Source organism: Squalius cephalus (genome assembly GCF_949319135.1).
Source record: "Squalius cephalus genome assembly, chromosome: 2".
Taxonomy (NCBI): Eukaryota; Metazoa; Chordata; class Actinopteri; order Cypriniformes; family Leuciscidae; genus Squalius; species Squalius cephalus.
In genome coordinates this window covers 16,812,490-16,837,895 of record NC_137123.1, presented here as the reverse complement: position 1 = coordinate 16,837,895, position 25,406 = coordinate 16,812,490, and the positions used below count along the sequence as shown (strand labels likewise).

The 25,406-nt window shown below is 38.6% G+C and overlaps 1 protein-coding gene across 1 annotated transcript in view; it reads right to left on the bottom strand.

Annotated features, from left to right (window-relative positions):
- Positions 1-25,406, bottom strand: part of usp34 (ubiquitin specific peptidase 34) — a 58,291-nt gene that overhangs the window by 27,974 nt on the left and 4,911 nt on the right. The window contains exons 3-36 of the mRNA XM_079895895.1: positions 23,521-23,992; positions 21,236-21,286; positions 19,625-19,774; positions 19,468-19,535; positions 17,504-17,696; positions 14,941-15,002; positions 14,782-14,863; positions 14,577-14,669; positions 13,350-13,475; positions 13,077-13,206; positions 12,809-12,939; positions 11,808-12,553; positions 11,036-11,250; positions 10,162-10,277; positions 9,958-10,085; positions 9,765-9,854; positions 9,070-9,165; positions 8,494-8,576; positions 8,248-8,402; positions 8,036-8,149; positions 7,782-7,881; positions 7,289-7,448; positions 6,928-7,054; positions 6,627-6,774; positions 5,279-5,379; positions 4,985-5,194; positions 4,238-4,363; positions 3,137-3,259; positions 2,935-3,018; positions 2,622-2,708; positions 1,601-1,801; positions 1,428-1,510; positions 936-976; positions 727-851 (exon numbers count right to left, since the gene is read on the bottom strand). Coding sequence (XP_079752021.1) covers positions 727-851; positions 936-976; positions 1,428-1,510; positions 1,601-1,801; positions 2,622-2,708; positions 2,935-3,018; positions 3,137-3,259; positions 4,238-4,363; positions 4,985-5,194; positions 5,279-5,379; positions 6,627-6,774; positions 6,928-7,054; positions 7,289-7,448; positions 7,782-7,881; positions 8,036-8,149; positions 8,248-8,402; positions 8,494-8,576; positions 9,070-9,165; positions 9,765-9,854; positions 9,958-10,085; positions 10,162-10,277; positions 11,036-11,250; positions 11,808-12,553; positions 12,809-12,939; positions 13,077-13,206; positions 13,350-13,475; positions 14,577-14,669; positions 14,782-14,863; positions 14,941-15,002; positions 17,504-17,696; positions 19,468-19,535; positions 19,625-19,774; positions 21,236-21,286; positions 23,521-23,992 — 5,017 coding nt within the window. The remainder of the gene's footprint in view (positions 1-726; positions 852-935; positions 977-1,427; positions 1,511-1,600; positions 1,802-2,621; positions 2,709-2,934; positions 3,019-3,136; positions 3,260-4,237; positions 4,364-4,984; positions 5,195-5,278; positions 5,380-6,626; positions 6,775-6,927; positions 7,055-7,288; positions 7,449-7,781; positions 7,882-8,035; positions 8,150-8,247; positions 8,403-8,493; positions 8,577-9,069; positions 9,166-9,764; positions 9,855-9,957; positions 10,086-10,161; positions 10,278-11,035; positions 11,251-11,807; positions 12,554-12,808; positions 12,940-13,076; positions 13,207-13,349; positions 13,476-14,576; positions 14,670-14,781; positions 14,864-14,940; positions 15,003-17,503; positions 17,697-19,467; positions 19,536-19,624; positions 19,775-21,235; positions 21,287-23,520; positions 23,993-25,406) is intronic.

Sequence of the window (25,406 nt, the reverse complement as noted above, 5' to 3'; positions counted from 1 at the left end):
AACACAGCTCTGTCAGCACAGTAGCATTAGCAGTAGAGCATGGTGATAGAAACACCAAGGTCATGGGTTCGATTCACAGGGAATGCATGACCTCAGAAAACCTTGAATGCATTGTAAATGCCATTGATACTCATTTTTATTTAATTTATTTTTTTATGCATTTGATAGACTAAAGCGTTTTAGTCTATCAAATGCATAAAAAAAAAAAAAATTAAAAATGAATATCAATGGCATTTACAATGCATTTAACTTTCTGAATATGATGCATCATAAATTATTTTGAAGGATGTAGGTGGAACTTGCTTTCAATGACTGGGCTAAAAAAGCTGTGATTTTAATGGTTAAATGTGATTGTTATCCGCCCACATGATCTTAATTACAACAGTATCAGAGGAAAGGCTCAAACAGCAGAGAAAGGCATTAGCAAAACCATGGTCATGTGTTTAATTCCCAGGGATAAAATAAATGAAGGGAAAAAATGTGTAAAAAAAACTTAAGTGAATAAAAGATATAAAGTAAAGTAAAATAAAGTAAAATAAAACAAAGCATTCAATTTTCAAAATATGTTGCAATCCACAAATTATTTTGTGAGATGTAGGGTCGAGCTTAATTATTGTAACTGGGCTGAATAGATATGATTTGATTGGTTAATGTATTTGTTCCCCACCTAAATGGCCTTAATTACAACAGTGGCAGAGGAAAGTCATTCCAGATGTGTTGGTTTACCTCAGGTATGAGCAGCGTGAGCTTCTTCAGCCAGTCGTGGAGATGTTCGCTGTCGGCCAGGCTGGACTTCACCAGAGAACAGCAGTGAGCCCAGCTCACCAGCAGCCACATGGAGTAATGCGTCACTGCACAAACACATCACCAGCAATGAGTAATGAGTAGAGAACTCATTAAAACCTTCAAAGATATATAACCAATCATGTGCTTACCCTCGTGCCTGGATCTGTGATCTGATTGGGCCTTCAGAACCCTACAGGGCAATCAGAAGACAGAAGGTAAACAAACAGACACGAAAAACTCTAAAAACTTATTATTATAAAAAAAAAAATATATGTATATTTTTTAAGAATTTATATATATATATTTATATATATATATATATATATATATATATATATATATATAAATATATAATTTATTATTTGTTTAATAATAAATATCCCTAAGTATCTCTCTCTCTCTCTCTCTCTCTCTATATATATATATACAAATTATTTAATTTTTTATAAAAAAAAAAAAGTATAATAAGCATCTCTAAAAAGAGTTGATAAAAATATGATATTTTACACAGTTTGTGTGCACTGTGTTTGTATAAGCTTATTAGAGTATTACTTTGTTAGCCTAGCAAAATGCCAATGTTAAACTCAATCAATAATAAATGGAGACTCCAGTGTGTGTGTGTGTGTGTGTGTGCTGTTCACCTGTGCGCCAGATTGTCGTATGTGTAGGCCACGTTGATGAGCCGCTGGATGAGGTTGGTGCCTTGAACAAGACTTAGAAAAACCTGACAGAGTAGGACAATACCTCAAAATTAGTGACAGCAAACATACACACATACACAGAGAGAAAAGAGAATTCAGAAGAAGGTTCACACCTCTGTAAGACGGGGTATGTGGAGGCCCTTCCCATGATCCCCGGTGGATTTACGGGACTTCCCTGGCCACGCCCTCTTTCTCTGAGTGTCCGTGAGACCAGACCAAGCAAAAACATCATGATAAGCCAGGTCCAGATCGGCCGGATCCACCGCAAACTGACAAATGAGTTTCAGCAGACACGCCAGACAGTCCAGCAACCACTACAGAGAGACAAGAAAACAAAAGAAAGATGATGTTCACAGCTGTTCATTCATCTCACAGAGAAAATGCCCAGGGCTTGATTCACATCAAAGTCATTAGAAAAGATGAAGAAAATAAGGCTTTTTGATATGAGCAAATGCTATATGAACGATAAGACTTTATACATTATCTTTAAAACAATTATGCCCATTACCTCGAAAAACTCTTATTTTTGTAATCCCAAAATAAATAAATTAATTAAAAAAAGAATTTCTCATTGTTAGAAGAAAAAATAAGCCCTTTTGATATGAGCAAATTTTATATGGCCAGTGACATTTTATAAATCTTTAAGACAATTATGCACATTTCCTCCAAAAACTCTTTTGTAATGCAAAAATAAGCACATTTAAAAATTATTTCTATTTTTTTGGTAGAAAAAAGGTCATTTGTAATATTTATGATATGAGCAAATTTATTTTATAACAATTACTCACTTCTCCACAAAGAACTCTTTTGTAATGCACAAATAAATAAAATAAAAAATATATATCTGCATTATTATAATTTATTCAGAACTATCCTGAATATAATTTGATTTGTTTTAATTCAAAATAAGCAGACATTCAGTGCAACTAATTCAGGCATTATTTATATTTACGCTGTACGATTATAAAATGAAATCATATCACAATATATATTTGTTTTGCATTGCAATATAAATTTTTTCATATTATAGTAAAAAATCATATCATAATGCCAAAAAATCTCAATGATTCAAAAAAAGAATTACATAAAATCAATTAATTGTTTTATTGCTTCCTTTTGGTTCTTGACACTCACCACTGTCCAGGATTCTTGTTCTTTCGGCTCTAAAATCGCAGAGTTAAAAATGTCCAGCAGAAGCTGAAGGCCTCCAGACGACACAAACTACAGGAGAGAGACACGTGTGAATGTGTTACACAGAGACATGCGTCCAGCTCATATATACACACACCATACAGTCAAATCAGAGCTGGAACACAGAGCTGTACAATTACAAATGGCAAAATCATTTTACTAAAACCTCTACATCTGGAGTTTCAACTAGTTCCCAAGTCAAGGAACAATAACAACAGATCCTTTTCAGTGGAAGTGTGAGAAGAGGCGTTTGTACCTTGCAGCTCCAGGTGTTCTTGCTGTTCTCAATCTGTTCCTCACTGGAGTCATCAGAGTCTGGATACAGATCACTGTAACTGCCCTGAAATACACATAAACACACACGTCTCGTGAGAAGCTTTCATTAACAGACCTGCAGGGCTGCATGTGTGACGGAGATGGTGTGTGTGTGTGTGTGTGTGTGTGTGTGTGTAGTGTACCGTAGACTCGCGGTGAATCCTGCGGTTGGGTTTGCCCAGGGCTTCTATGATTTCTAAAGCGTAAAGCAGCTTATGGGGGCTCTTGATCCTCAGCAGGTCCTTCCAGCACAACCCGTCAGATCCCTAAAGTCACAATGAAGACGAATAAACTTTCATGCAGTGCATAAGTTCAAATGTTGTTTTTTATGCAGGGGATTTTGGGCTATTTGGCTTTTCATAACACATTATTTCAGACACTTTTAAAGGGATAGATAGTTCACCCAAAAATGTAAATCCTGTCATCATTTCCTCACCCTCATGTTGTTCTAAACCTGTATGAGTTTCTTTCTTCTGCTGAACACAAAAGAAAATATTTTGAAGAATATGGGTAACCAATCAGTTGATGGACCACATTGACTTCCATTGTATTTTTTTTCCCATGCTATTGAAGTCAATGGGTTACATCAACTGTTTGGTTACCCATATTCTTCAAAATATCTAAATATCTTCTTCTGTGTTCAGCAGAAGAAAGAAACTCATACAGGTTTTTAACAACTTGAGGATGAGTAAATGATGACAGGATTTTCATCTTTGGGTGAGCTATCCCTTTAATTGTAATTGAAATCTCCTGATGCAAACAGATGAAGTGCAGTAAAATAAACAATACATATTTATAAAGGCTGTTTCCTAAAAAATGTAGGCCCTTACATACACCAATCTTGACAGTTTTATTCCTATTAATATTCTTAAACTTCATTTGCCTGATTTTATAAAAAATATTTAATAAAATCCATGGTGATAATGTATTTTTTTCTGGCAGTTGACCGTATTTTTTGATTTATGTGATAAAAACTTCAAACTATGTCAACAAAATGAAACAAAAATGTTGAACCTGGCTTTATTCATTGTTCAGATTGCTCTTCTGAAAACATGCAAATTAGTGCATATTTAATTTGATTTGCATATTTAAACATAACATTTCTGGAAACTTGTAATACGTTTTTTTATTTTTTTATTCTTAATGTTATCATTCAACTCGGGAAGTATAGTGTACATGTTCTTCCCTAATTACCAGGGGTGTCTGGCCTTAAATCAATGGTAAACATGGATGATGTGACTGACCGTGTCATCGGAGATGTTCTGGAAGGCCTGGAGCATGCTGGGACACGTGGGCAGCAGCATGAGCAGCTCCCACACTCGGCGGGAGAGATTTTCCGCGTGAAGGTGCAGCTCCTCGCAGCGAACGCTCTGCAGAAGGAAAACATAGACTGTAAAAAAAATATGGACGTAGTGTCCATGACGTCATCCGTAGGTTTCTGAAGAGCATTTTTTAAGCCTAAGTGGGCGGAGCCGACCGTCGCCATCTTGGATGCGCGTCACTCCAGGATAACAGAAAATGGGCAAAGAGGCGGGATTATCTGAGGTGACGTGACGCTAACAGACAGCAGAAAAACGGCTAGTAGTGACAGCAGCGGCAATCCACCTGTCACTCAAGTGGCCACGCCCTTAATTATGCAGAACTTTAAGGCTTAATATAATTTAAACGGATGAGTTATAAAAAAATTCACCCCCCTCACAGTTGTCATGAAGGGCAAAATTAGCTATATAGACCAAAACCACTTTTTGTACCAGGCTGTAAACATATTTTTTTCTGCTGTAAAGTTGGGCATTTTAACATGGGGGTTTATGGGATTGACTCTCTTTTGGAGCCTGTCTCTAGTGGCCAGTCGATGAATAGCAGTTTAAGTCACTTCCGTGTTAGGTTCAACAGAGAGAGATCGGAAGGTTGCCGCTTGGAGGAAACACACTGGATTGGACGCTGGTTTCACTCAGGCTGGAGCGGGTCAGAGGTGTGGAGCTGGACGTTACCTCAGTGCTGTGCTGGGGTCTGTCGGGGCCGGGCGGTTTGAAGCAGGCCAGCATCTCCAGCAGGTCGAAGAGGGTGGTGAGGTGGGGCTCCTGAAGCAGCAGAAGCATGGGGATGTGCTCCTTCTGAGGGGGCGGCAGACACGACGCCGGCAGCTGGACGCCCTCGCCCTTCCTCTCTCTCCGCGGAGCGCCCAGAGACACAAACACCATCTGACGGCACACAGGAAAGTCTCTCAGTGTTTTAGGTTCTAGGGTTGTGGGTGCGCGGCCGTATGTGGGTTTGCTGTGGTTTACCTGCATGTCCTTGAAGCCGAGCTCATGAAGAGTCTTCTCATCGTAGTCGGTGGTCAGCTCGTGTCCTGATGAGATCATGCGCACCGGACCCATCAGACCACCTGCACAGAAACACACACACACACACATCAATCTGACTGCAGAATGTTGCCATATGAACAATCATTTGTACTTGTAAATTGACTCAATTAAGTTTTACCTTTATATATGATTGATTACTATATATACACATGTTATATATTGTATATGAATATATTTTTTTCTGTTTGACTGATTCTTAAAAAAAATGGACAGATGGATCAACAGAAGGATAGACAGATAGACAGAAAGATGGATATAGATAGATAGGCAGACAGATTAATAGATAGACAGACATACAGACATACAGATAGATAGATAGATAGATAGATAGATAGATAGATAGATAGATAGATAGATAGATAGATAGATAGATAGATAGATAGATAGATAGATAGATAGATAGATAGATAGACAGATAGACAGATTAATAGATAGACAGACAGAGGGATAAATATATAGACGGATAGACAGACATACGGATAGACACAGATAGATAGATAGATAGATAGATAGATAGATAGATAGACGGATAGACAGATAGATAGACATACAGATAGATAGATAGACAGACAGATAGATAGACAGACAGATAGATAGACAGACAGATGGATAGATATATAGACGATAGACAGACAGATAGATAGACAGGCGGATAGATAGATAGACAGACAGATAGATAGACAGACAGACAGACAGACAGACATACAGACAGATAGATAGACAGACAGACAGACAGACGGATAGATAGACAGACAGACGGATAGATAGACAGACAGACAGACGGATAGATATATAGACGGATAAGACAGACAGATAGATAGATAGACGGATAGACAGACATACGGATAGATATGTAGATGGATAGACAGACAGATGGATAGACAGACAAACAGACGGATATACGGATAGATAGACAGACAGACAGACAGACAGACAGACATACAGATAGATAGACAGACAGACAGACGGATAGATAGACAGACAGACGGATAGATAGACAGACAGACAGACGGATAGATATACAGACGGATAGACAGACAGACGGATAGACAGACAGACAGACAGACGGATAAGACAGACAGATAGATAAGATAGACGGATAGACAGACATACGGATAGACAGACAGACGGATATACGGATAGATAGACAGATGGATAGATGCGCATTTGTGTTCAATATACTAATGGTTCAGACGCCAGTCAATAGAGCGCATCTGTTTTCTGTGTGTGTGTGTGTGTGTGTGTGTGTGTGTGTGTGTGTGTGTACCTGGGAAGTCCTGCTGCCGGCTGGTTTGGCCGAACTCCTGCAGCTGCGCCTGCTGGCTGAGCTGATCCTTCTGAAGGTTCTCGTACCAGTGCGTGACCTCTGCCCTCAGATCAGCCACCTGATCACTGGGGTACATCTCGATCGTCATCTACACACACACAAACACACAACATGAGAATGAGCACGAGAGAAGATGGAGGAAACACTGCTCGTTCATGAAGAAAGCTTTTTTAAACTCAGCTTGAAGTCTGAGCAAATAGTAGTGATGAAGATGATGATGATGAAGAAGATGATGATGAACCTTGTCAGGGAGTCCTGCCGGTTGACACACGATTCTGAGCGGGAGAGACTGTTTATCACTGAGAGCTTTCAGATGACTGCTGATGCCCGTCCCCTCGATCTGCCACTGACGCAGGTGATACGCAAACCTGAAAACACACACACACACACACACACACACACAGATGCAATGACTGAGTTTAGACAAAAGTAAATGCCATAACTGTGCTATTTTACAGGGTGAAGGTCCTAAATGTTCCCAGCAATCAATGTGCACATGACTGTTTCCATTTTAATATATATAAAAAACAGAGAATTTCTCATGTAAGCATGTTTTCTTGCAGTGCGAGTGAGGGGATGTGAGCATTTGTGTGTGTGTGTACCTGCGTCTGAAGGCCTCCAGGTGTGTTTTGAGCAGCAGAAGTCCTCTCTCGATGATGGTGAGGCTGGAGTGGGCGTCTTTCTCCAGGTTAGCAGACGCCATCATCAAGCTCTCCATACACTTACTGATGAACTCCTGCTCCTTCTCCAGACCCGTTTTACCTGTGGTTACACACACTCATCAGTATATCACATTACACACTCACATTTATTCAGAATACAATTAAATATTTATCATCCATCTATCCATCCATCCATCTAAGTATCCAGTATCCATCCATCCATCTATCTATTTACCATCCATCCTATGTATTTATCCATCCATCCATCCATCAATCCAATACAAAATCAAAAATCCAAACATCTCTTTAGAAAACCAATTGAGAACAATAATGTTTCTTCCTGCATTTATTCTAGACCTGAGAGGTTATAAAACTGTAAACATTTAATGGTTATGAATTCTACAATACATGTAAGAGTTTGTTGTTAACTGACCGCTGATATAATAGGAGTTGATGTACTGGATCGCAGCTCGACTGATGTCTGCAGACTGAGCCCTCAATGCGATTCCCCACAGCTGATCCATACCACACAACTACAGAGAAAAAGAGAGAGAGAGAGAGAGAGAGAGAGAGAGAGAGAGAGAGAGAGAGAGAGAGAGAGAGAAAAAGAGAGAGAGAGACAGAGAGGTCAGAAAGAAGAACATATCGAGACAAACCAGAGAGATTTCGAGATTTGCTGCATCAAACCTCGCAGTTGGAGCTGCTGTCATAAGCGCTGGTGGCCAGACGAGCCAGATTACACAGATGCTGAAACAAGTTAAGGCCCGTCATGCTGATCGTCTCCGGCTTCAGCTGAGGCATCTGAGAAAGAGAGAGACGGCGAGAATCAGGTGATGAAAGATTCATTCTCATGGCACATACTGTATAAAGGTTAGGGTTTAACTAAACGCTAGCCAGACCTTCTCCAGGAAGAGATGTTTATATGTCTCCATGCCCATCGCGTGCTGGTCTTTACTGCGGACCTGGTTAAGGAACCAGTGCAAGGCGTCGTCGTAACACTCAGAGTCCTCCACTAAACAGTGCCACAGGATGTCCACCTGCTCCAGACTCAACCCTGACACACACACAGGATATACATATTGTTACAGAGCAATTCTCACATGCACACAGGCAGCAATGTGTGAGAGATAGAGAGAGACGCTCACTGAAGTGGTCAGGTGATCCGAGCGTTGAGAACACACAGGTGAGGAACTGCAGACGCACCTGCACCTCCGCGCTGTGACTGTACCTGAGACACATGGGATTGATGTCAAAACTCACGTTTATTCAGAAAGGACACATTTAGTTGATCAAAAGTGACAGTAAAGACATTTGTGATGTTACAAAAGATTTCTATTTCAAATAAATGCTTGAACTTTCTATACATCTAAGAATCCTTAAAACAATATATCACGGTTTCCACAGAAATATTAAGCAGCACAACTGTTTTCAATATTGATAATTGAACATATTATACTGATTTCTGAAGGATCATGTGACACTGAAGACTGGAGTAATGATGCTGTAAATTCAGCTTTGATCACAGGAATAAATGACATTTTAAAATATAATCAAATAGATAAAAATCGTGTTAAATTGTAATAATATTTCACAATAGAACAGTATTTTTGATAAATTAAATGCAGTCTTGGTGAGCAGAAGAGACTTCAGCAACAACAGAATCTACCGACTCTAAACGTTTGAACGGTAGTACAGAAATATAGACAAACACCCAGACTTACAGAGCGAATTTGTGGCGCTGCTCTCTCACGTCCTGGATATAGTGTAACAGATCATCAAAGAAGAGCTTCATCATGTGCAGCTCCTTCTCCGCCCACCTGCAGCACACACACAGGGAAAATATGAACATTTACTCATTCAAAAACATCTGTAAACTAATCCAAGTTCCAATTCACCCTTCACAGGGAATTTGATTGACATGCGATCTGAGCAATCATAATCCGCCATCCGCCGAATCCGCCATTTTGTCTGACAAAGCAGTCAGGAGAGTTAGTAGATTAACTCCGGTGGATTTGAACTTGAAAAGCGGTGTGTACTGACGTCTTTCCGCGGTTAAAACAACATTCCTTCTGATGTTCATTCATGTTTATTTGATGCTATAAATTAACTAGAAGGAAGAGATGATTGGTTCACGAGCAGCTTTAACTGAGCGATCTGTCACGACACATTAAAGAGACACAAAACGGTATTTATTGTTTAAATTTCTTAAAAAAAAAGACCAAATTTGAAAGTTGAGACTGTGTTTCATATCAAAAGTAACCTGCTCTGTCCTGTCTGTGAAAAGCCAGTGTTTATATTGTTAGTTTTCATGTTAAGGTTTAGTCATTTTGTTGTGTTTTTGTCATTTGAATTATTATTTTTTTAAATATATTTTTTTAAAGTTTTTTTTTTATTCTTCCTCTCCACACTCTCTTACATGGTAATCCAATGAGTGTCATAGCTGGAGCCGAACTGCTGGAACGTCCCAAAGAGCTTCGGCAGCAAACGCAAGGACACCACCACCGACCTGATGAACACACACAGAAACACAACGGTCAAATATCTCCTACAGGACCTGAGAGAAGACCAAACCTCCTCAGCAGTTTCATACAGCTCTGTAATGGCCTCACCGGTGGTTGGCGAGGTTCTCCAGACAGCCCTCGATGAAACGCATGCGGATCTGACGGTCAGTGAACCAGCAGACCAGAGAGCACAACAGCTTCTCCGCCTCATTGATCAAGCCCTCCGATAGGTGGATCTGGTCACAAGGACAACATGAGAATCGCAATCCACACACGAAATACTTCAGATAGTCTGCGGTGAAGTGAACATACCGCATTATCGTCCTGGACTAGGTCCCACAGAAGAGTGTTTCCGTTCTTGCAGACGTTGTCCAGGTTGATGTCAGTCACCGCGTGGGTTGAGTACTGATGTTTGTGCACCGACGGACCTGGAGCGGACATTTAGAAAAATGAAACATCGGACTAAAATGATCATGTGACTTCTGTCAGATAAAATGAACTCAGTGTCTCACTGTCTTATTACTTTATTTCTAATGTGTAAAAGTTCTAATCTGACTGAAATTACAATACTAAGATTTATGTTCATTTCTATGCTTTCAAATATTAAAACTACTTTTATTTTGATGGAAGAAGACCTCAAAGCTTCTCTTTTGACAACATTTTTATTAACAATTCTCATTACAGATTTGGGAAGACGGTTGGCGCGGTGCTGCGGTTTCAAATGCATGTTCCCAGCAAGCAATTTTGCGTTTAAAAGACGTCTAATAGCCGTCCAAACACAGCCCTGACGTCTAGGCTGAAACAAGGCTAAATCTGGGCTGTCAGTGAAAACTTAACAGACGTCTAACCATAGCCCAAGAATAAACTAGTCATCAATTAGATAACTTCAAAAAAATTAAACCTAATGCCTTGTAATCACTGTTGACTTGGATAATATGATGGAATATCATACATCTAGCAAGTTATTTTAGCAAAAACTACATTATTTTGGCTAGAAGTGGGTTACTCATAGTCGGGATTATATTTGATATGACGGCTATTGCTTGCTGGGTTATAAGCGACTCAAACTGCGAGTGTGCAGTGATGGAGTTTGTGTGGTGCGTCATTTAGTGCTGCTCCGAGACTCTGAAATCCCACTTGTGTGTAAACGAACACAGTGCTGCGCTTCACTGAGGTGTGTGTGTACCTTGCACCAGGTGTTCGTGGTATATGGAGGCCAGGTTGGGCAGGTGTTGCTGCAGGTGCGAGCTGAGCTCAGCGTGAGAGTTGATCTGGACCAGCTCTTCCTCACATCCGGACTCTTCTCCGTCAAAATCCGCCATGTTCTTCTCGGATTTGGCGCTGACTTGGGAACTGCTGCAGCTTACGTCATCGGCGCTCAGCATGTCCTCTACCATGTGACTGCGGAGAGAGAGAGTGTGTGTTAAGAGTATGTTACCAGAAAACAATGGCTCTGTTATTCTGTGCTGCTCCCGCCAAAACTACGTTATATTTTATCCCGCTCCCGCCCGACACTTTAATGTTTTTGTCCCGTTCCCACCCACAAAAGCCCGTAGGAAGAGGTCTATGCGGATTTTTCCATCCTATTCCGGTTAAATTCTATTCCAATTCCAATTTCCAAACACACAACGCTTCAGATCTCCAGTGACAGACTTGTGCGGACTTGTATTATTATCATTACTACAGGAGCCCATGTGTCATTTCTTTCTCCCGTTTCCCGCACACATATCAGTATCTTCCCTCCCGCATCCATTAATCTAGCAAAAACTAGTCCCGCGCTGCACTGTTGCGACGTGTCCCAGAGATCCTGCGTTGTGCCGCAGGATTGCAGACTTCTACTCTTGAGTCAAAACCTAGTGAGCCGCCTACATAGACAACGATTTCAACTTTCTTTAGTAAGGGAGCTCACTAGGTGTTGGCAGAGAAACGTCAACAGCACATTTGAAAGGTAGCCTCACCCATCATGTTGGTGATGATGATGATGGTGGTGATGATGATGGTGATGCTGAGGGCTGATGAAACGCCTGCAGTTGAAGAACTCGTTGCCCATGGCCTCCGTCAGGAAGTCCGTCGGTCGAGGCATACATGACGGCTCCTGGGAACCGGAGGAGTCCATCTCCGGGCCGCCCTGCTGCGGGTGCTGGGGATCCTGGGATTGGGAATGTGAGGAGGGATCAGCCTGTTCTCCCGACGTTCCCTCCAGGCACAACGATGAAGAAGAGCAGGGTTCAAGGATCCTAAGGGAGGAAGACGAGGCAACCATGGCAGCGGCTGCTTCTGGGTTGAAAGGGATGGATTTTGTTTTGGAAAGTCCGGAGACGGGAATGCCCGGGCGCTCTGGAGGACCTTGAACCTCTCCGAGGGCTTCGCCGGCTTTGCGTTTGCGCATCTCTGATGTAGAAGGCTCTCGGGTTTCTTTTTGCGGGCTGCTCTCGGATGTGACGGCGGGTCTGTCGTCTTCATCGTCCTCATCATCCTCGTCGTCATCCTCATCGTCATCCTCCTCTTCTTCCTCCTCCTCTTCCTCCTCTTTCAGGGCCTCACTGTCAGCCATGTCGTCGGAGTGCATCTCGCTGCCAGGGCTGCCTGCTGATTGGCTGGCTCGACTGGATCCGGCCTCGTTGCTCGAGGCTTCGCTGCGTCCGCTGCTGCTGCCCTCCTCGCCACTGTTAGCCGTCTCGTCCGAGCTGCCCTGCAGAGACTCCTGGAATAGCAAAAAACACATAAATTACTTGACTTGACTAGCAAAAAACACCTAAATTAGGGCTGTTATTGTGTTATTGTACTTCTGCGGGGCATATTTGGCGTGTGTGTGTGTGTGTGTGCGCGAGACGCCCTCTGGTGTTCAGATGAAGCAATCGCATGCGGTTTCATTGCGATTAATCGTGCAGCCCTAATCTAAATTAAGCTGAATGACACTTGTTTTCATGAAATATTTTGGAATATGCGCGAACGTTACCTCTGTGTCCGACAGCCTCTGCTGCCCTCGTTTTCCGCTGCTCATGATTGGCTCGTCCATCTCCATGTCACTTCCTCCACTGTGATGCGTGTCGCTGTTGTCACTGCTCTCTGGGCTTCCTGCAGGAGAACCTGTAAGAATACAACAAGAAGTGTCAAATTCAGTATTTTGTGAACAGAATCCACATGTAGCGTTCATTGACGCCAACTTCAAATTGAGATAAATCTTAAATCTGTGGCATGAAGATGAAAAAGCAGAAGCCACGCACCTTTCTTGTTGCCCATGGGAATGTTGGTGTTGAGCAGGGAGGCGAAGGAGCTCTGTTTGGACAGCTGAGTTTTGGCAGCCAGGGCGTTATTCCACAAGGCCTTGATCAACATGGACGCCAAATACAGCGTCTGCGCACAGAGAGACAACTCAGCAACCACAAATACGTTTACTTTAGTCTGTATCAAAATTCACCAACGTACGAGAGTGAGAGCTCAAAGGAGTGTGTTAATGTTAATCACAAATCATCTGAGCATGTGACTGAACTGCGTACCTGTTCGGTGTGTGCGCTGGGGTGTAACCCTGACACCAGGCTGAGCACATGCCGCAGAGGAACCGGGTCCAGGTTCTTTATGAGCGAGGGGAACAGGTCATGGATGTAGCGACTGCAGTGTTTCAGCTACAGAAAACACACAGAGACACAGAGTTAATGAGACAAATAAATGAGTCACAAAGGCCGAATAGAGAAAGAGAGAGTGTGTGTGTGTGTGTGTGTGTGTGTGTGTGTGTGTGTGTGTTCTTGTTTTCATTGACTTGTATCAAGAGGGCAGAATCTACTCGAAAATATAGTAAAACCTCTTAAAAATGGCAACAATAGTAACAGCTCTACAGGAAAGCGTCTATTACTCAATACATAGTATGCAGTGTTATTTTAGTATTTATGTACTATTATAATATCTATGAATATTTTGAATTGAAAGCCTGTGTTTATATTGTCGGTTTTTATGTTAAGTTTTAGTAATTTTGTTGTGTTTTTGTCATTTTAAGTAGTTTATATATATATATATATATATATATATATATATATATATATATATATATATATATATATATATTTATTTATTTTTTAAGTGTTTTTTTCTTCTTCCTCTCCACACTTTAGCAATATTTCAGTATTATCATATTGATGGTAATTTCCTATTTTTCTGTATGTGAATTATTTGATCAATGAAAATATACTGGATTTGTGTGTTTTTTGAGGGGACTGAATGGACTTGAACCTTTTATGGACTTACTAAATATTTGCCTGTCGATTTTTGTTCTTACCTGCCCTATATTTTTTATGTCTCTCTTTTCTTCTGTAATTATTGGGAAAGTAACCACCGATATATGAAGCTAACTGCATATGAAAATCATAATTGTATGTGATACCACTGGTGACCTGACTGTTCTGTTCTGTTCTTTTGCATGTTTCACTAAAAGAAATAAAAAAATTAAAAAAATTAAAAAAAAAGTTTAGAACATAGTATGCAACATTTACAAAAAGCAACATTCAGTAATTAAATAAAAAATAAAAGTTATTTTGCATTTATTAGTTATAGTGCTGTTATTATATAGTCAGTAATCAATTATTATAATAATTATAATTATGAGTGAGTAAGTGAGAGTGTGTGTGAGTGTGTGTGTGAGAGTGAGTGAATGAGTGTGAGTGTGTGTGTGTGTGTGTGTGTGTGCGTGCGTGTGTGTGAGTGAGTGAGTGTGAGAGAGTGTGTGAGTATACCTGAGCGGCGGCCCATATACAGTCCACATGTTGAGTGCTCAGTCTGCCCTCGGCTGCCAGGAAGTTCAGGATCACTTGGCACTGTTTAATGATCTACAGCAGAAACAATACAAGCACAATCAGAAGTAATAAACCTCAGCAACAAGAGAGAACTAGACATGCAACCAAAAAACTACAAGGATAAATATGAGCGATGTCTCCTCACCTCAATGTGCAAATTTGGTCCAAATATGTGTTCCACAACATTGTTGTTGATGAGCCAGTCCGCGAGTTCCTTCGCTATCGACCTGCGAGATGAAACAAAGATGTCAATAGAGGTCCAGCTTGACCGAACTACTAATAGCAGAGGAGTCGAAACACTCACGTCTCAGTGTCAGACACCAGGGACTCGTTATTACACACGTCATTGAAGGTGTGCAGCTGATTCTACAGAAACACAAGCACAGGTTGGTAAGTAAGCACAGTTTTATTTATATAGCACTTTTAATGCAACAATGCATAAAGTGCTTTACACAATATAAAAACACAACCATTAAAACACATTAATGAAGAGCTATACACAGTGCATAAAGAAACAAAAAATATCGAAACCCAAAATACCCAGAAGACCTCACAATTAGGGCTGAACGATATTCTGTTTTAATATCGACATCGCGATGTGCGAATGAGCGATAGTCACATCGTCGGAAGAACATGCAATGTGAAGGGTAGTAGCACCCATGGTGTATTAAGAGAACGGTAGCACCGCGCTCACAGCCAACATTCACTGGCATCCTATAGCTAAAAATGGGCGACGAAGAGGATCCAAAAAAAAAAAAAGGATTTTGTACCAAAAAGAAAGTCAAAATCAGCTATTTGGGACTATTTCGTCTACAAAAAGGAGGATGTTGACCAAAAAGAGGTACTTTGCTGGAGTGTTATAAAGTTGTGGATGGTTGTCTTTTTTAAAAAGTATTTTATTTTTCGTGACTGCTAAAAGACTGCTTTAAAACTTTCACAGAGACCTCAAACAGAAAGCACAAAGTCTTTCTTTAAAGCGAATTTCGTTTTGTATTAATTGTATCTTAATTTTAATCAGTGTTTCATTATCCAATTTCCTGGATTTAATAAATAAAAAGTAAATATAACAGACATAATCACGACACGGAGGCGCCAGCACCTGAATCCATGAACCGAAACTCAGCGTATAAGGTAGCCTACTCGCCTCACACACCTAAAAAAAATATATAAATATATCTATTGTCTACAGAAATCTTTACTTTTAAACAGAACCATTCAAAACAAAATAAAACTATGTAATACGTATGAAAAGTGCATTTCTCTCCCACGCGATCACTACTGCGAAGATGAAGATCGTCAACTTCATCTTTACAGAAAACACTTGTTTATTAATAAATAATTAAAATGTCTCATTGTAATATTTTACATATTCATAATCATTACTTTTGCTGGTTCTTTGTGACAGCTTTTAAGTGCCGTTTACATGAACGCGTCACTGCATCAGCACCGAAAACATAGAGACACAGAGAGAGAGAGAGAGAGAGAATAAGATTTTTTGACAGAAATATTTTTTTCGAATTCTGACAGAAATATGTTCTAATTTTGGAATAAAATATTAAGTGGCCTTTTTGTCACTTGTAATGAAGCTTGCTTAGTGAAATTATTAATATCATGGAAAGGTAGGCTAATTATTGACTTTAGCCTGGATTGATGGCACGCAATATCGCAATATATATCGTTGGGAAAAAAATATCACGATGTAATTTTTTTTCCAATATCGTGCAGCCCTACTCACAATATAATAAAAGCACGTCTATACAAGTACGTTTTCAGACGACATTTAAAAACAAACACATATTCAGATGATCTAATATCAATAGGCAAAATATTCCATAGTTCATGCTCTATTAGTCCAGGTGATATGCATAAGGATGTAGTAATGACACCCATTTTTTATTCATTTTTCCAAAGTGTTAACTTAGTGTTAACTAATAATTGTTACTGGTACTACCAACAAAATATTAGTGCATTCCTGAAGCTGGGCGTCGTTACACTACATCCTTATGCATCACTTTCTGCCAGGACTTTTACGGGCTTTTCCCAAATCACGGAAGTGAGCTCGACGTCCGGGTTAGCAGTAGCATGAGCCGCAAGGCAAGTGTTATTTAAATAAACTCCTGATGTACTTACAAACTTTCCAATGCCTTGTTTTATGAGTACAGAACCTATTTGTACTACAGTAGAAGTTTGGTACCATTCTGGGCATTATTAGTGGGGTAATTTACGAAATACATCATAACTTTATTATTAAACATAACTTTAATAATGTTCGACCAAGGGAAAAAAGGCTTGGAAAAGGTGTTTGGCTCGAGGTCATGGTGCAAAGGACCAATTTTCATGTTTTTATGAAAAAGTGAACGTAGAATATTTAGGTGGCAAACCATTCAAAGCTATATGTCAACAATGAAATCTTTAAATCAATCGTTAAATAAACAGGTAACCAATGTAAAGAAGCTAAAACAGGTGTAATACGATGAAATAACTTTGTTCTGGTCAGTAATCTGGCTATTTGTAATAGTAAATGCGATAAAGTGCGATGGGGCAAAGAAGAGAACAAAGCATTACAATGAACAAGGCGGGAAGAAATAAAAGCATGAATAAGCTTCTCTGTATCGTTAAAATTCAAAAACCGCCTCACCTTGGAAATGTTTAATAACTGACAAAAACAAGACTGAACCAACTTCTTGACAAGAAATCCAACATTTAAATTGGGATCAAAATAAACACCCAAACCTGCTTAATATTCGGAAAAACCCCATTAAGAGCAAGCTCAATCTGATTTTTACTTGAGCTCTGACCAATTACCAATCAAGCACAGACTGGATACAATGGAAAAAGGGCGTTTGTGTGTTTTGTGCGTCTCGTACCGTGATCTGGCTCAGTCCGGCCAGTCTCATGGTGAGCGTTGGACTCATGAAGTACTTGAAGGCCAGATCTAAACTCTCTCTGTCGAAACACAGCGCGCTGTCCAACGGCTCCTTCACCGTGCTCCACATCAGATCGGCCATGTTACGCGCCGCGCTCTGACGCAACTCCTGATCCGACAGCTTGCACAGATACCTAGAGAGAGAGAGAGAGAGAGAGAGAGAGAGAGAGAGAGAGAGAGAGAGAGAGAGAGAGAGATTCACATACAACCAGATGCTTGGCACATAAAAACAACTAATCACAAATATTCGTCCAGTAGACTCCCTTCAAAACGGCAGCTTTACAGCTCAAACAACACAGAACACTTCTAGACGTCTATTACAAGAGCATTGCTGTAATTTGTATGTTTTTTTTTTTTTTTTCTCAGAGATTTAACTTGTATTAAACCTGACTAAACATTCTTTTAAGGATCGGTATCAAAAAAAAAAAAAACCTTTCTAGTCATAAAGGATATATCAGGCCGCATGATAAAGCTAGTAAAAGTAAAAAAAAAAGTACAAATGACAGAGCATTTCAGAGGCTTAATCATTACATTTACATATCAACTATTTTATATTGTATGTTATTTAAATGTGTCAGTTTAATAATGTAATGGAATACATAATAGCTGTATGAGTTTCAGTCTGTTTGTCTTTTGTAAAGAAACGAAAATGTACTTTCAATAAAAAAAAAAATTATGCATTTTATTATATTAATGGAAAATTAAATTATATATAAATGTATAGATTTGAATATAATATAATATAATATAATATAATATAATATAATATAATATAATATAATATAGGGATGATAGTATTTGTCTAGGTGGATGAATATTTATATGGTGTGAACATTTAATATAATCTATATAATATAATATTAAAATATAAAAATAATTTTAAGGTGGGATTACTTTTCAAGGTGGATGAATAAATATAATTAAAATAATATAATATATATATTTTTGTATTATATATTTAATATATATATATATATATATATATATATATATATATATATATAATACAAAAATTATAATATAATATAATACCACAAATTTCATACAATATTATAATTTTGGGATGATAGTATTTTTCTAGGTGGATGAATATTTATATGGTATGAAGATTTAATATAATCTATATAATATAATATTAAAATATAATAATTTTGAGGTGGCATTACTTTTCAAGGTGGATGAATATAATATAATATATATTCAAAATATAATATAAATATAATATAATCATTTTGGGATGATTGTATTTTTCTAGGTGGATGAATATTTATATGGTATGTACATTTAATATTATACATTTATTATGTGTGTGTGTGTGTATGATAAATCTTAAAATATAATAGTAATTTTGAGGTGGGACAACATAACACATAACATTTGGCCAGCAAAAAAAAAAATCTCTCTCCATCTGAACACACTTCTACACTCTCTCTCTCTCTCTCTCTCTCTCTCTCTCTCTCTCTCTCTCTCTCTCTCTCTCTCTCTCTCTCTCTCTCTCTCTCTCTCTCTCTCTCTCTCTCTCTCTCTCTCTCTCTCTCTCTCTCTCTCTCTCTCTCTCTCTCTCTCTCTCTCTCTCTCTCTCTCTCTCTCTCTCTGTGCTGCTCTAATCCGGTCTGGCTCGAGTCACATGACCGGCTCTCTCAGCCGTCTGGCTCCCCCAAGGTCATGTGAGGAGAGCCGTGGCGACTGTTGCTATGGTGAGGGATGCTCTTCCTAGCAACTCAACCGAGCGCAGACTCTTGGCGGGCGGCAGCGCTCTTTCTAAGAGTACTTAGATTCTGCTCTGCCTCTGTCTCGCTCTGCCTCTCTCACTATATTTTTTCTCGCTCTTTAAGCGACTCAATCAGGATTGATTAGATGAAAAAGATTTACACTTTTAGGAGCAGTTTAGAAAAGCGTTCTTACCTGATAACGTAAGTGCGAAAAGGGATGATGTGCTGCATCACAGCGGGAATGTGCAACCATATTCTGATCTGTGTGCACAGGAAAAACACCTGATTGGTTACAGGTCAAACACACGGCAGACTCGGGTTTGATGGGGCGACGCAGAGGTCGGACTCACGTTAGAGACGATGGTGATGAAGGCATGTGCGATGGGGAAGGGGAGAGTGTCAGGAGCGCCGAACTCAAAGCAGTCCTTCATCAGAGAGAGGCCGTGCTTCCCGCAGAACATACACACGTATCGCAGCAGGTGCAGAGGAACCTCCACGTCCTGAAACACACACACACACACACGTGACAGCACTTCATCAACAGCATGATCCTGCTTTAAAATGAGTTTCAATCAAATCATTAAAACAGTTTTATTCAAATAAATGCATAGATTTTACAAATTATTCGCACAAAAATCTATTTAGCTCGTGATTCATAAGGCCCAAAGGATCTTGTGTCAGTTATTCTTATTACTAAACATAAATTATTAAATAACTATAACATTAAATACAGAAAACATGAGGTATGACAACCAGACACAACCTATAACCTATTAAATATAATAATTACTATTAATAAAGGATGTAAGTAATCAAAATTATGACAATAATATACTATATGCATGAAAACCAGATGAAACCTATTACCTGTTAAAATTATAATATAATTATTATTAATAACAATGTAATTAATCATAATTATTAATAATAATAATATAATATAATAAGTATGAATACCAGACATGACCTATTACCTATTAAAATATAATTATTATTAAGAGCAATTTAATTAATAATAATAATAATATAAAATTAATAATAATATAATTAATATAATAATTATTATAGGTATGAAAACCAGACATGACCTATTACTTATTAAAATTATAATATAATAATTATTATTATTAATAATGTAATTAATCTCAATTAATAATATAATATAATGTGTATGAAAACCAGACATGACCTATTAAAATTATTACTATTAATACAATATATTATAATACATTTTAATATATATTATATAGTTTAAATATATAATTATAATTCTATATTATAAATATATTATTATTATTACTATAATTATAAATAATGCAATTAATCATAATTATTAATAATATAATAATATTTAATGCTTAATAATAAAACATTATTATTATACATAAAATATTTTATGTAACGTTTAATCATTATTATTAGCCAGATCTGTACTGTGAATGGTGTAATTTGTGTGCATATATTTATCATTAAATGTTTGATTAAAAATTATTATTTATTAAATATTTCATAAATATCTTTTTTTGCACACAACGTGTAACATTAACACAAACTTATAAGAAATAATCCACAGATGAACTGATTGTCAAAGCAGTCGCAGGCAGCACTTATTTACAGACCGCAAAGACATGCCGAAATTATTTCTCATTTATTAGACTTCAAAGCGTTCTTCCATAGCGTTTGAATGATGAACAGCTTAAATTTAATCACTAAAACCTGTGATGATTCATGGGAGCGGATGAATCACGCCAAGCAACATCTAAACAAAGAACATCCCGTACTTTCACACACAAGCCACACCTAGTTGTCTCAAAGTCAGTTAAGTCTAGTCCTGCAGCGTCCACTCCGCATCTATTGAGCTCACAAATTATCTCTAATCGGTGTAATCAAGCCCATCATCATGAGAGTGTGTGTGTGTGTGTGTGTGTGTGTGTGTGAGAGAGAGAGAGAGAGACACTTACATTCATATCACAGAAAGAGCCGAGGATATTGCTCTCTTGTGCCGAAATATCCTGAGGGCAAAAACAACAAACAGATATTAAAAAAAGAGAGCGATCCAAATAAATACAGTAGTGAGCAACTACAAACCCACAGAACACAGTTTTTGTGTGTGTTGAGGTTATTGGGTTCATCCAAATCATTCATGAATAACAAAGCACTAACTGGAAGAGTATAAAGTGGTTTATAAAGGGTATAATGCTTGTGTGGTGTGTGTATTTTACCTCGATTGAGTCTAAAAGAAGGTAAAAAATGCCATTAAAAACATCCATAGTGAATTTTTTTCTGATAAACTAGAATTAATGGGCACAAGTACTTGGCACTGACAACAATGATGGATCAGGAAAAACACTATTTGATTTCAGTCAGAATAAAGACATCATTTGTCTTTTTAAAATGTGGTGTAAATACGGCTTAGTTAATCGCACTACAGTTGGCCGTGACACCGTGAGCTTGATCAGAAAGACAAAAGTGGCACGTGATGTGTATTTAATACTTCAAATATTCAATTACACTTTGTGTCATGTACACTTCAGGTTTTATCGGTTTGTCCAACTACACAAAAACCAGAGAAAAAAAAAATGCATGACAGAAAAGCATCTACAGAAAAAGCACCAAAATTATTATTTTTTTTAATTTTGGGATTAGTGATGGTATATTTATCAGCGGTACCTTGATGACTAAAGCAAATGAAACATGTTTTAATGCTGGTAAACATTTTTTACCAAAAAAAAAAAAAAAATCTATTTGGTAAATGCATGTACTAGATTATTGTCAGAGATTCATCCATGTGCGTGTTTATTTTTTTAACCTTTTTTTGACCCTGTATTGTTTCATCAAAATGACATGACAACTCTGTATGCCGGACTCTCGTTTATCCCACTTAAACCACGTCCCTCCACAATCCACTGCGAGCTCGCATTCACTTGAGTGCAACGCCCACATCTCAACATCCAATCAACAACTGATGCACAGAATATTTTTCACAATACAAAAGAAAAGATCTGACCTTACTTCCGTTTCATTGCAAGTTTAAAGTCGGCATAATATCAAAATGGACCCTAATTACTTTGTTAGCGCACAGTACTAGTCTAGTGGTAAACAACTCACCCATGCAAGTTAACCCACACTAGAGCTGCACGATTCTGGATGCAGACTCACAGAGAATCACCATTTTTTTAGTTTCAAACAGAGATCACGATTCACTCGCGAAAAGAGAAACTAAACAAAATAGCATGTAATTTCCTAGACTGAAAATGATTCGTTGAATTTAATAATTTGTTTATGTTAAGTGGTTGCACACAATTGATTTTAGCTACATTTAATGCATTAAGTTGAACTAAAATTGATTAAGTTCAACTTAATGCATTTGTTTAAATGTAGCTAAAATCAATTGTGTGCAACCACTTACCATAAACAAATTATTAAATTCAACGAATCATTTTTTTCAGTGTAGAGTTTCTGACAAAATATTAATTGCTGCAGTCTATTTAAAATGTTTAATTAATTTGAATGAATTATTTTTTTTAAAATCAGGTTAAATGATTGATTCAATGATTGACTCACTCATAAACACTTCACTTGTTTCATTAGTGGATGAATCAGCGTTTTTGAACGAATCTATTGAATTAATGATTCATTGAGAAATACATTTTTAACAGTCACCTGTCGCCACCTACTGGTGTAACGATGTAATTGATACAACCGTTATTTGAAGCACCAAGTTACATTAAAAAGGTGATTTACTCTATTTTGATAACTTCCGTAGACATATTTGTAACACAGAAATAAAGATATTGTGTGGTTGAAAAGACTGTTTGTGAAGCTGTTTTACACCTAAACATGATAACTGCTCTCTCTGGCTCAGCGACAAATGCAGATTTAAATGTTCGCTGTGATTTTGTCAAAGGTTTAATAGACACAGGCGAATTGTTGTCATTTAGGAATGAGATCGAATGGGTGTTTGAATCGAGATCGCAATCTTTCAACAATTAATCGTGCAGCTCTGATCCACACGCAAACATTTTTTGCCTTCGTAATCTCTCATTTATTCGTAATCTTCGTAATCTCTAGAGCTTTGACAGCAAACGGAACGCCTACTTTTCTATATCCAATCAATTCCCAGAGAGTAAAAACAAGCCACGCCCCTTATTTTTCTCATTTAATATTCCGGTTAATGCGGACTTTAAATGCCTCGGGAAAACACTTCTGAAACACAGAGCGTTGTATATACACGAGTATGCATTACCTCTATAGTGGGGTGTGTGTTGTGTTTGTAGGCCGTGTACAGGGGGAACTGGATCTGGAAGATCTTGGCAGCACACAGCAGCAGTTTCTCCTGGTCTTCTGTGCTCCAGGATGCAAACAGGTCCAGGCCGCTCTCGTTCCCGCTGTCGCCCGCCGCGGGATCACCGAGCCTGGGCTGAGGGTCCGGTTTGACCCCCTGCTTTTGGTTCTTGTGCTGATCACCATCCTCTGCTGCACCGTCCTCATCAGCAGAGTCCCGTTCCACATTCAGAGGCTCGTCCTCATTGGGCGACGGCTGTGGCTGGGCGGAGCCCCATTCAGGCTCCACCCCCTCAGTCCTACTGTTGCCATGGCCACTGCGAAGGCGGTCCCGAAGGTTGGTTACTTGGGCGATGACCAAGTTAATGAGGGCATAAACCAGTTGGCTGAACACCTCGAGGTGCTTGTATTCTTTAAAACAGCACAGACACTGCCTGCAAACGAACACAGAGAGAATCAATCAACCGTCATCATTTTGAAGTTCAACCTTCAATAATAGTTTGGCTAATATAAAGGCGCTTTCAGCTACCGAGAAGATAGACCGTAAGGATGGTTTAACACACGTGTTCCACAGATTCCTCTCAAAACCAGCACAGGGAAAGGTCCTGTCCCGAATGGCACACTTCATGTGCAATTATAATGGCCACCGCATGTGCGAGTCCACAAATCCATTGGGTGTCCAATTTGTCATTTTAGGTTTCCGAAGGGTTCTGAAGAGAGTCAATAATGTGCACTTCTGCCGAGCCTGCGCTGAAGACTGTACTACCTACTATGCTAAGTGTGAACCGCCAGGGCTTAGGGTGCCATTTGGGACAGGGCCAAAGTTCTTAAAGGAGAGCTCCGGTCAATTTTAACATTGAGCTCATTTTTTTGTACATTTGGAGTGCTGTCAATACAGAGAACGACGACAAAAATCGGTGTTGCCTACATCCTGTTTTCGGTCAAAGTCCATAGTAATCGATTGTCGAGTTCACAATCATTCGATTACTATGGACTTCGACCGAAAACAGGATGTAAATACAGGTATGTGCGCTGGCTGAATAAACATCATTTTTATCAATATCTTCCACATCTACTGCAGTCAGATCCACTCGTGTTCACTCTGAAGGAATCACTCACATGACCTGTGCACTTGTAATGACACATCAAGGATGTTAAGAGGCTAAAAGCAGGTTTAAATATTGCCCCATTGAAGTCAACAGGGTGCAAATTTTAAAAAGAGGATAACACTGTGTAGGCAACACCGATTTTTGTCGTTGTTCTCTGTACTGACAGCACTCCAAATTTACAAACAAATGAGCTCAATGTTAAAATTGACCGGAGTTCTCCTTTAATGTGCTCAACACACTGATCTACAGCAGGTCAAAGGTCAAACAACACCGATCATACATTCTTCTATGAATAAACAGCCATGATGACAAAGTAAACAACAACATGATGCAGGATGAAGTTGAAAACATATGAATCAGTGTGTGAATGAGAAATAAAGTGAATGAATGAATAAATGAAGACAGTATGCGAGTGAACAAGAGAATAAATGAATGAGCGAATCAGCGAGCAAACCATTGAGTGAATGAGAATGATTAGCCTAAATGAATGAGCAAATCGGTAAGTGAATGCGAAAGAATCAATGAGCGATTGAGCGAGTGAATCGGTGAGTGAATGTGAATGAATAAACGAATCAGTAAGTGAATCAGTGAATGAAAGTGGGAATGATTGATTGAATGAATGATTGAGTGAATTAATGAATGAATGAATGATTGAGTGAATGAATGAATGATTGAGTGAATGAATGAATGTGCAATTGATTTTTCTGATAAAAATTGTGATTGCATTTAAAAAGAAAAA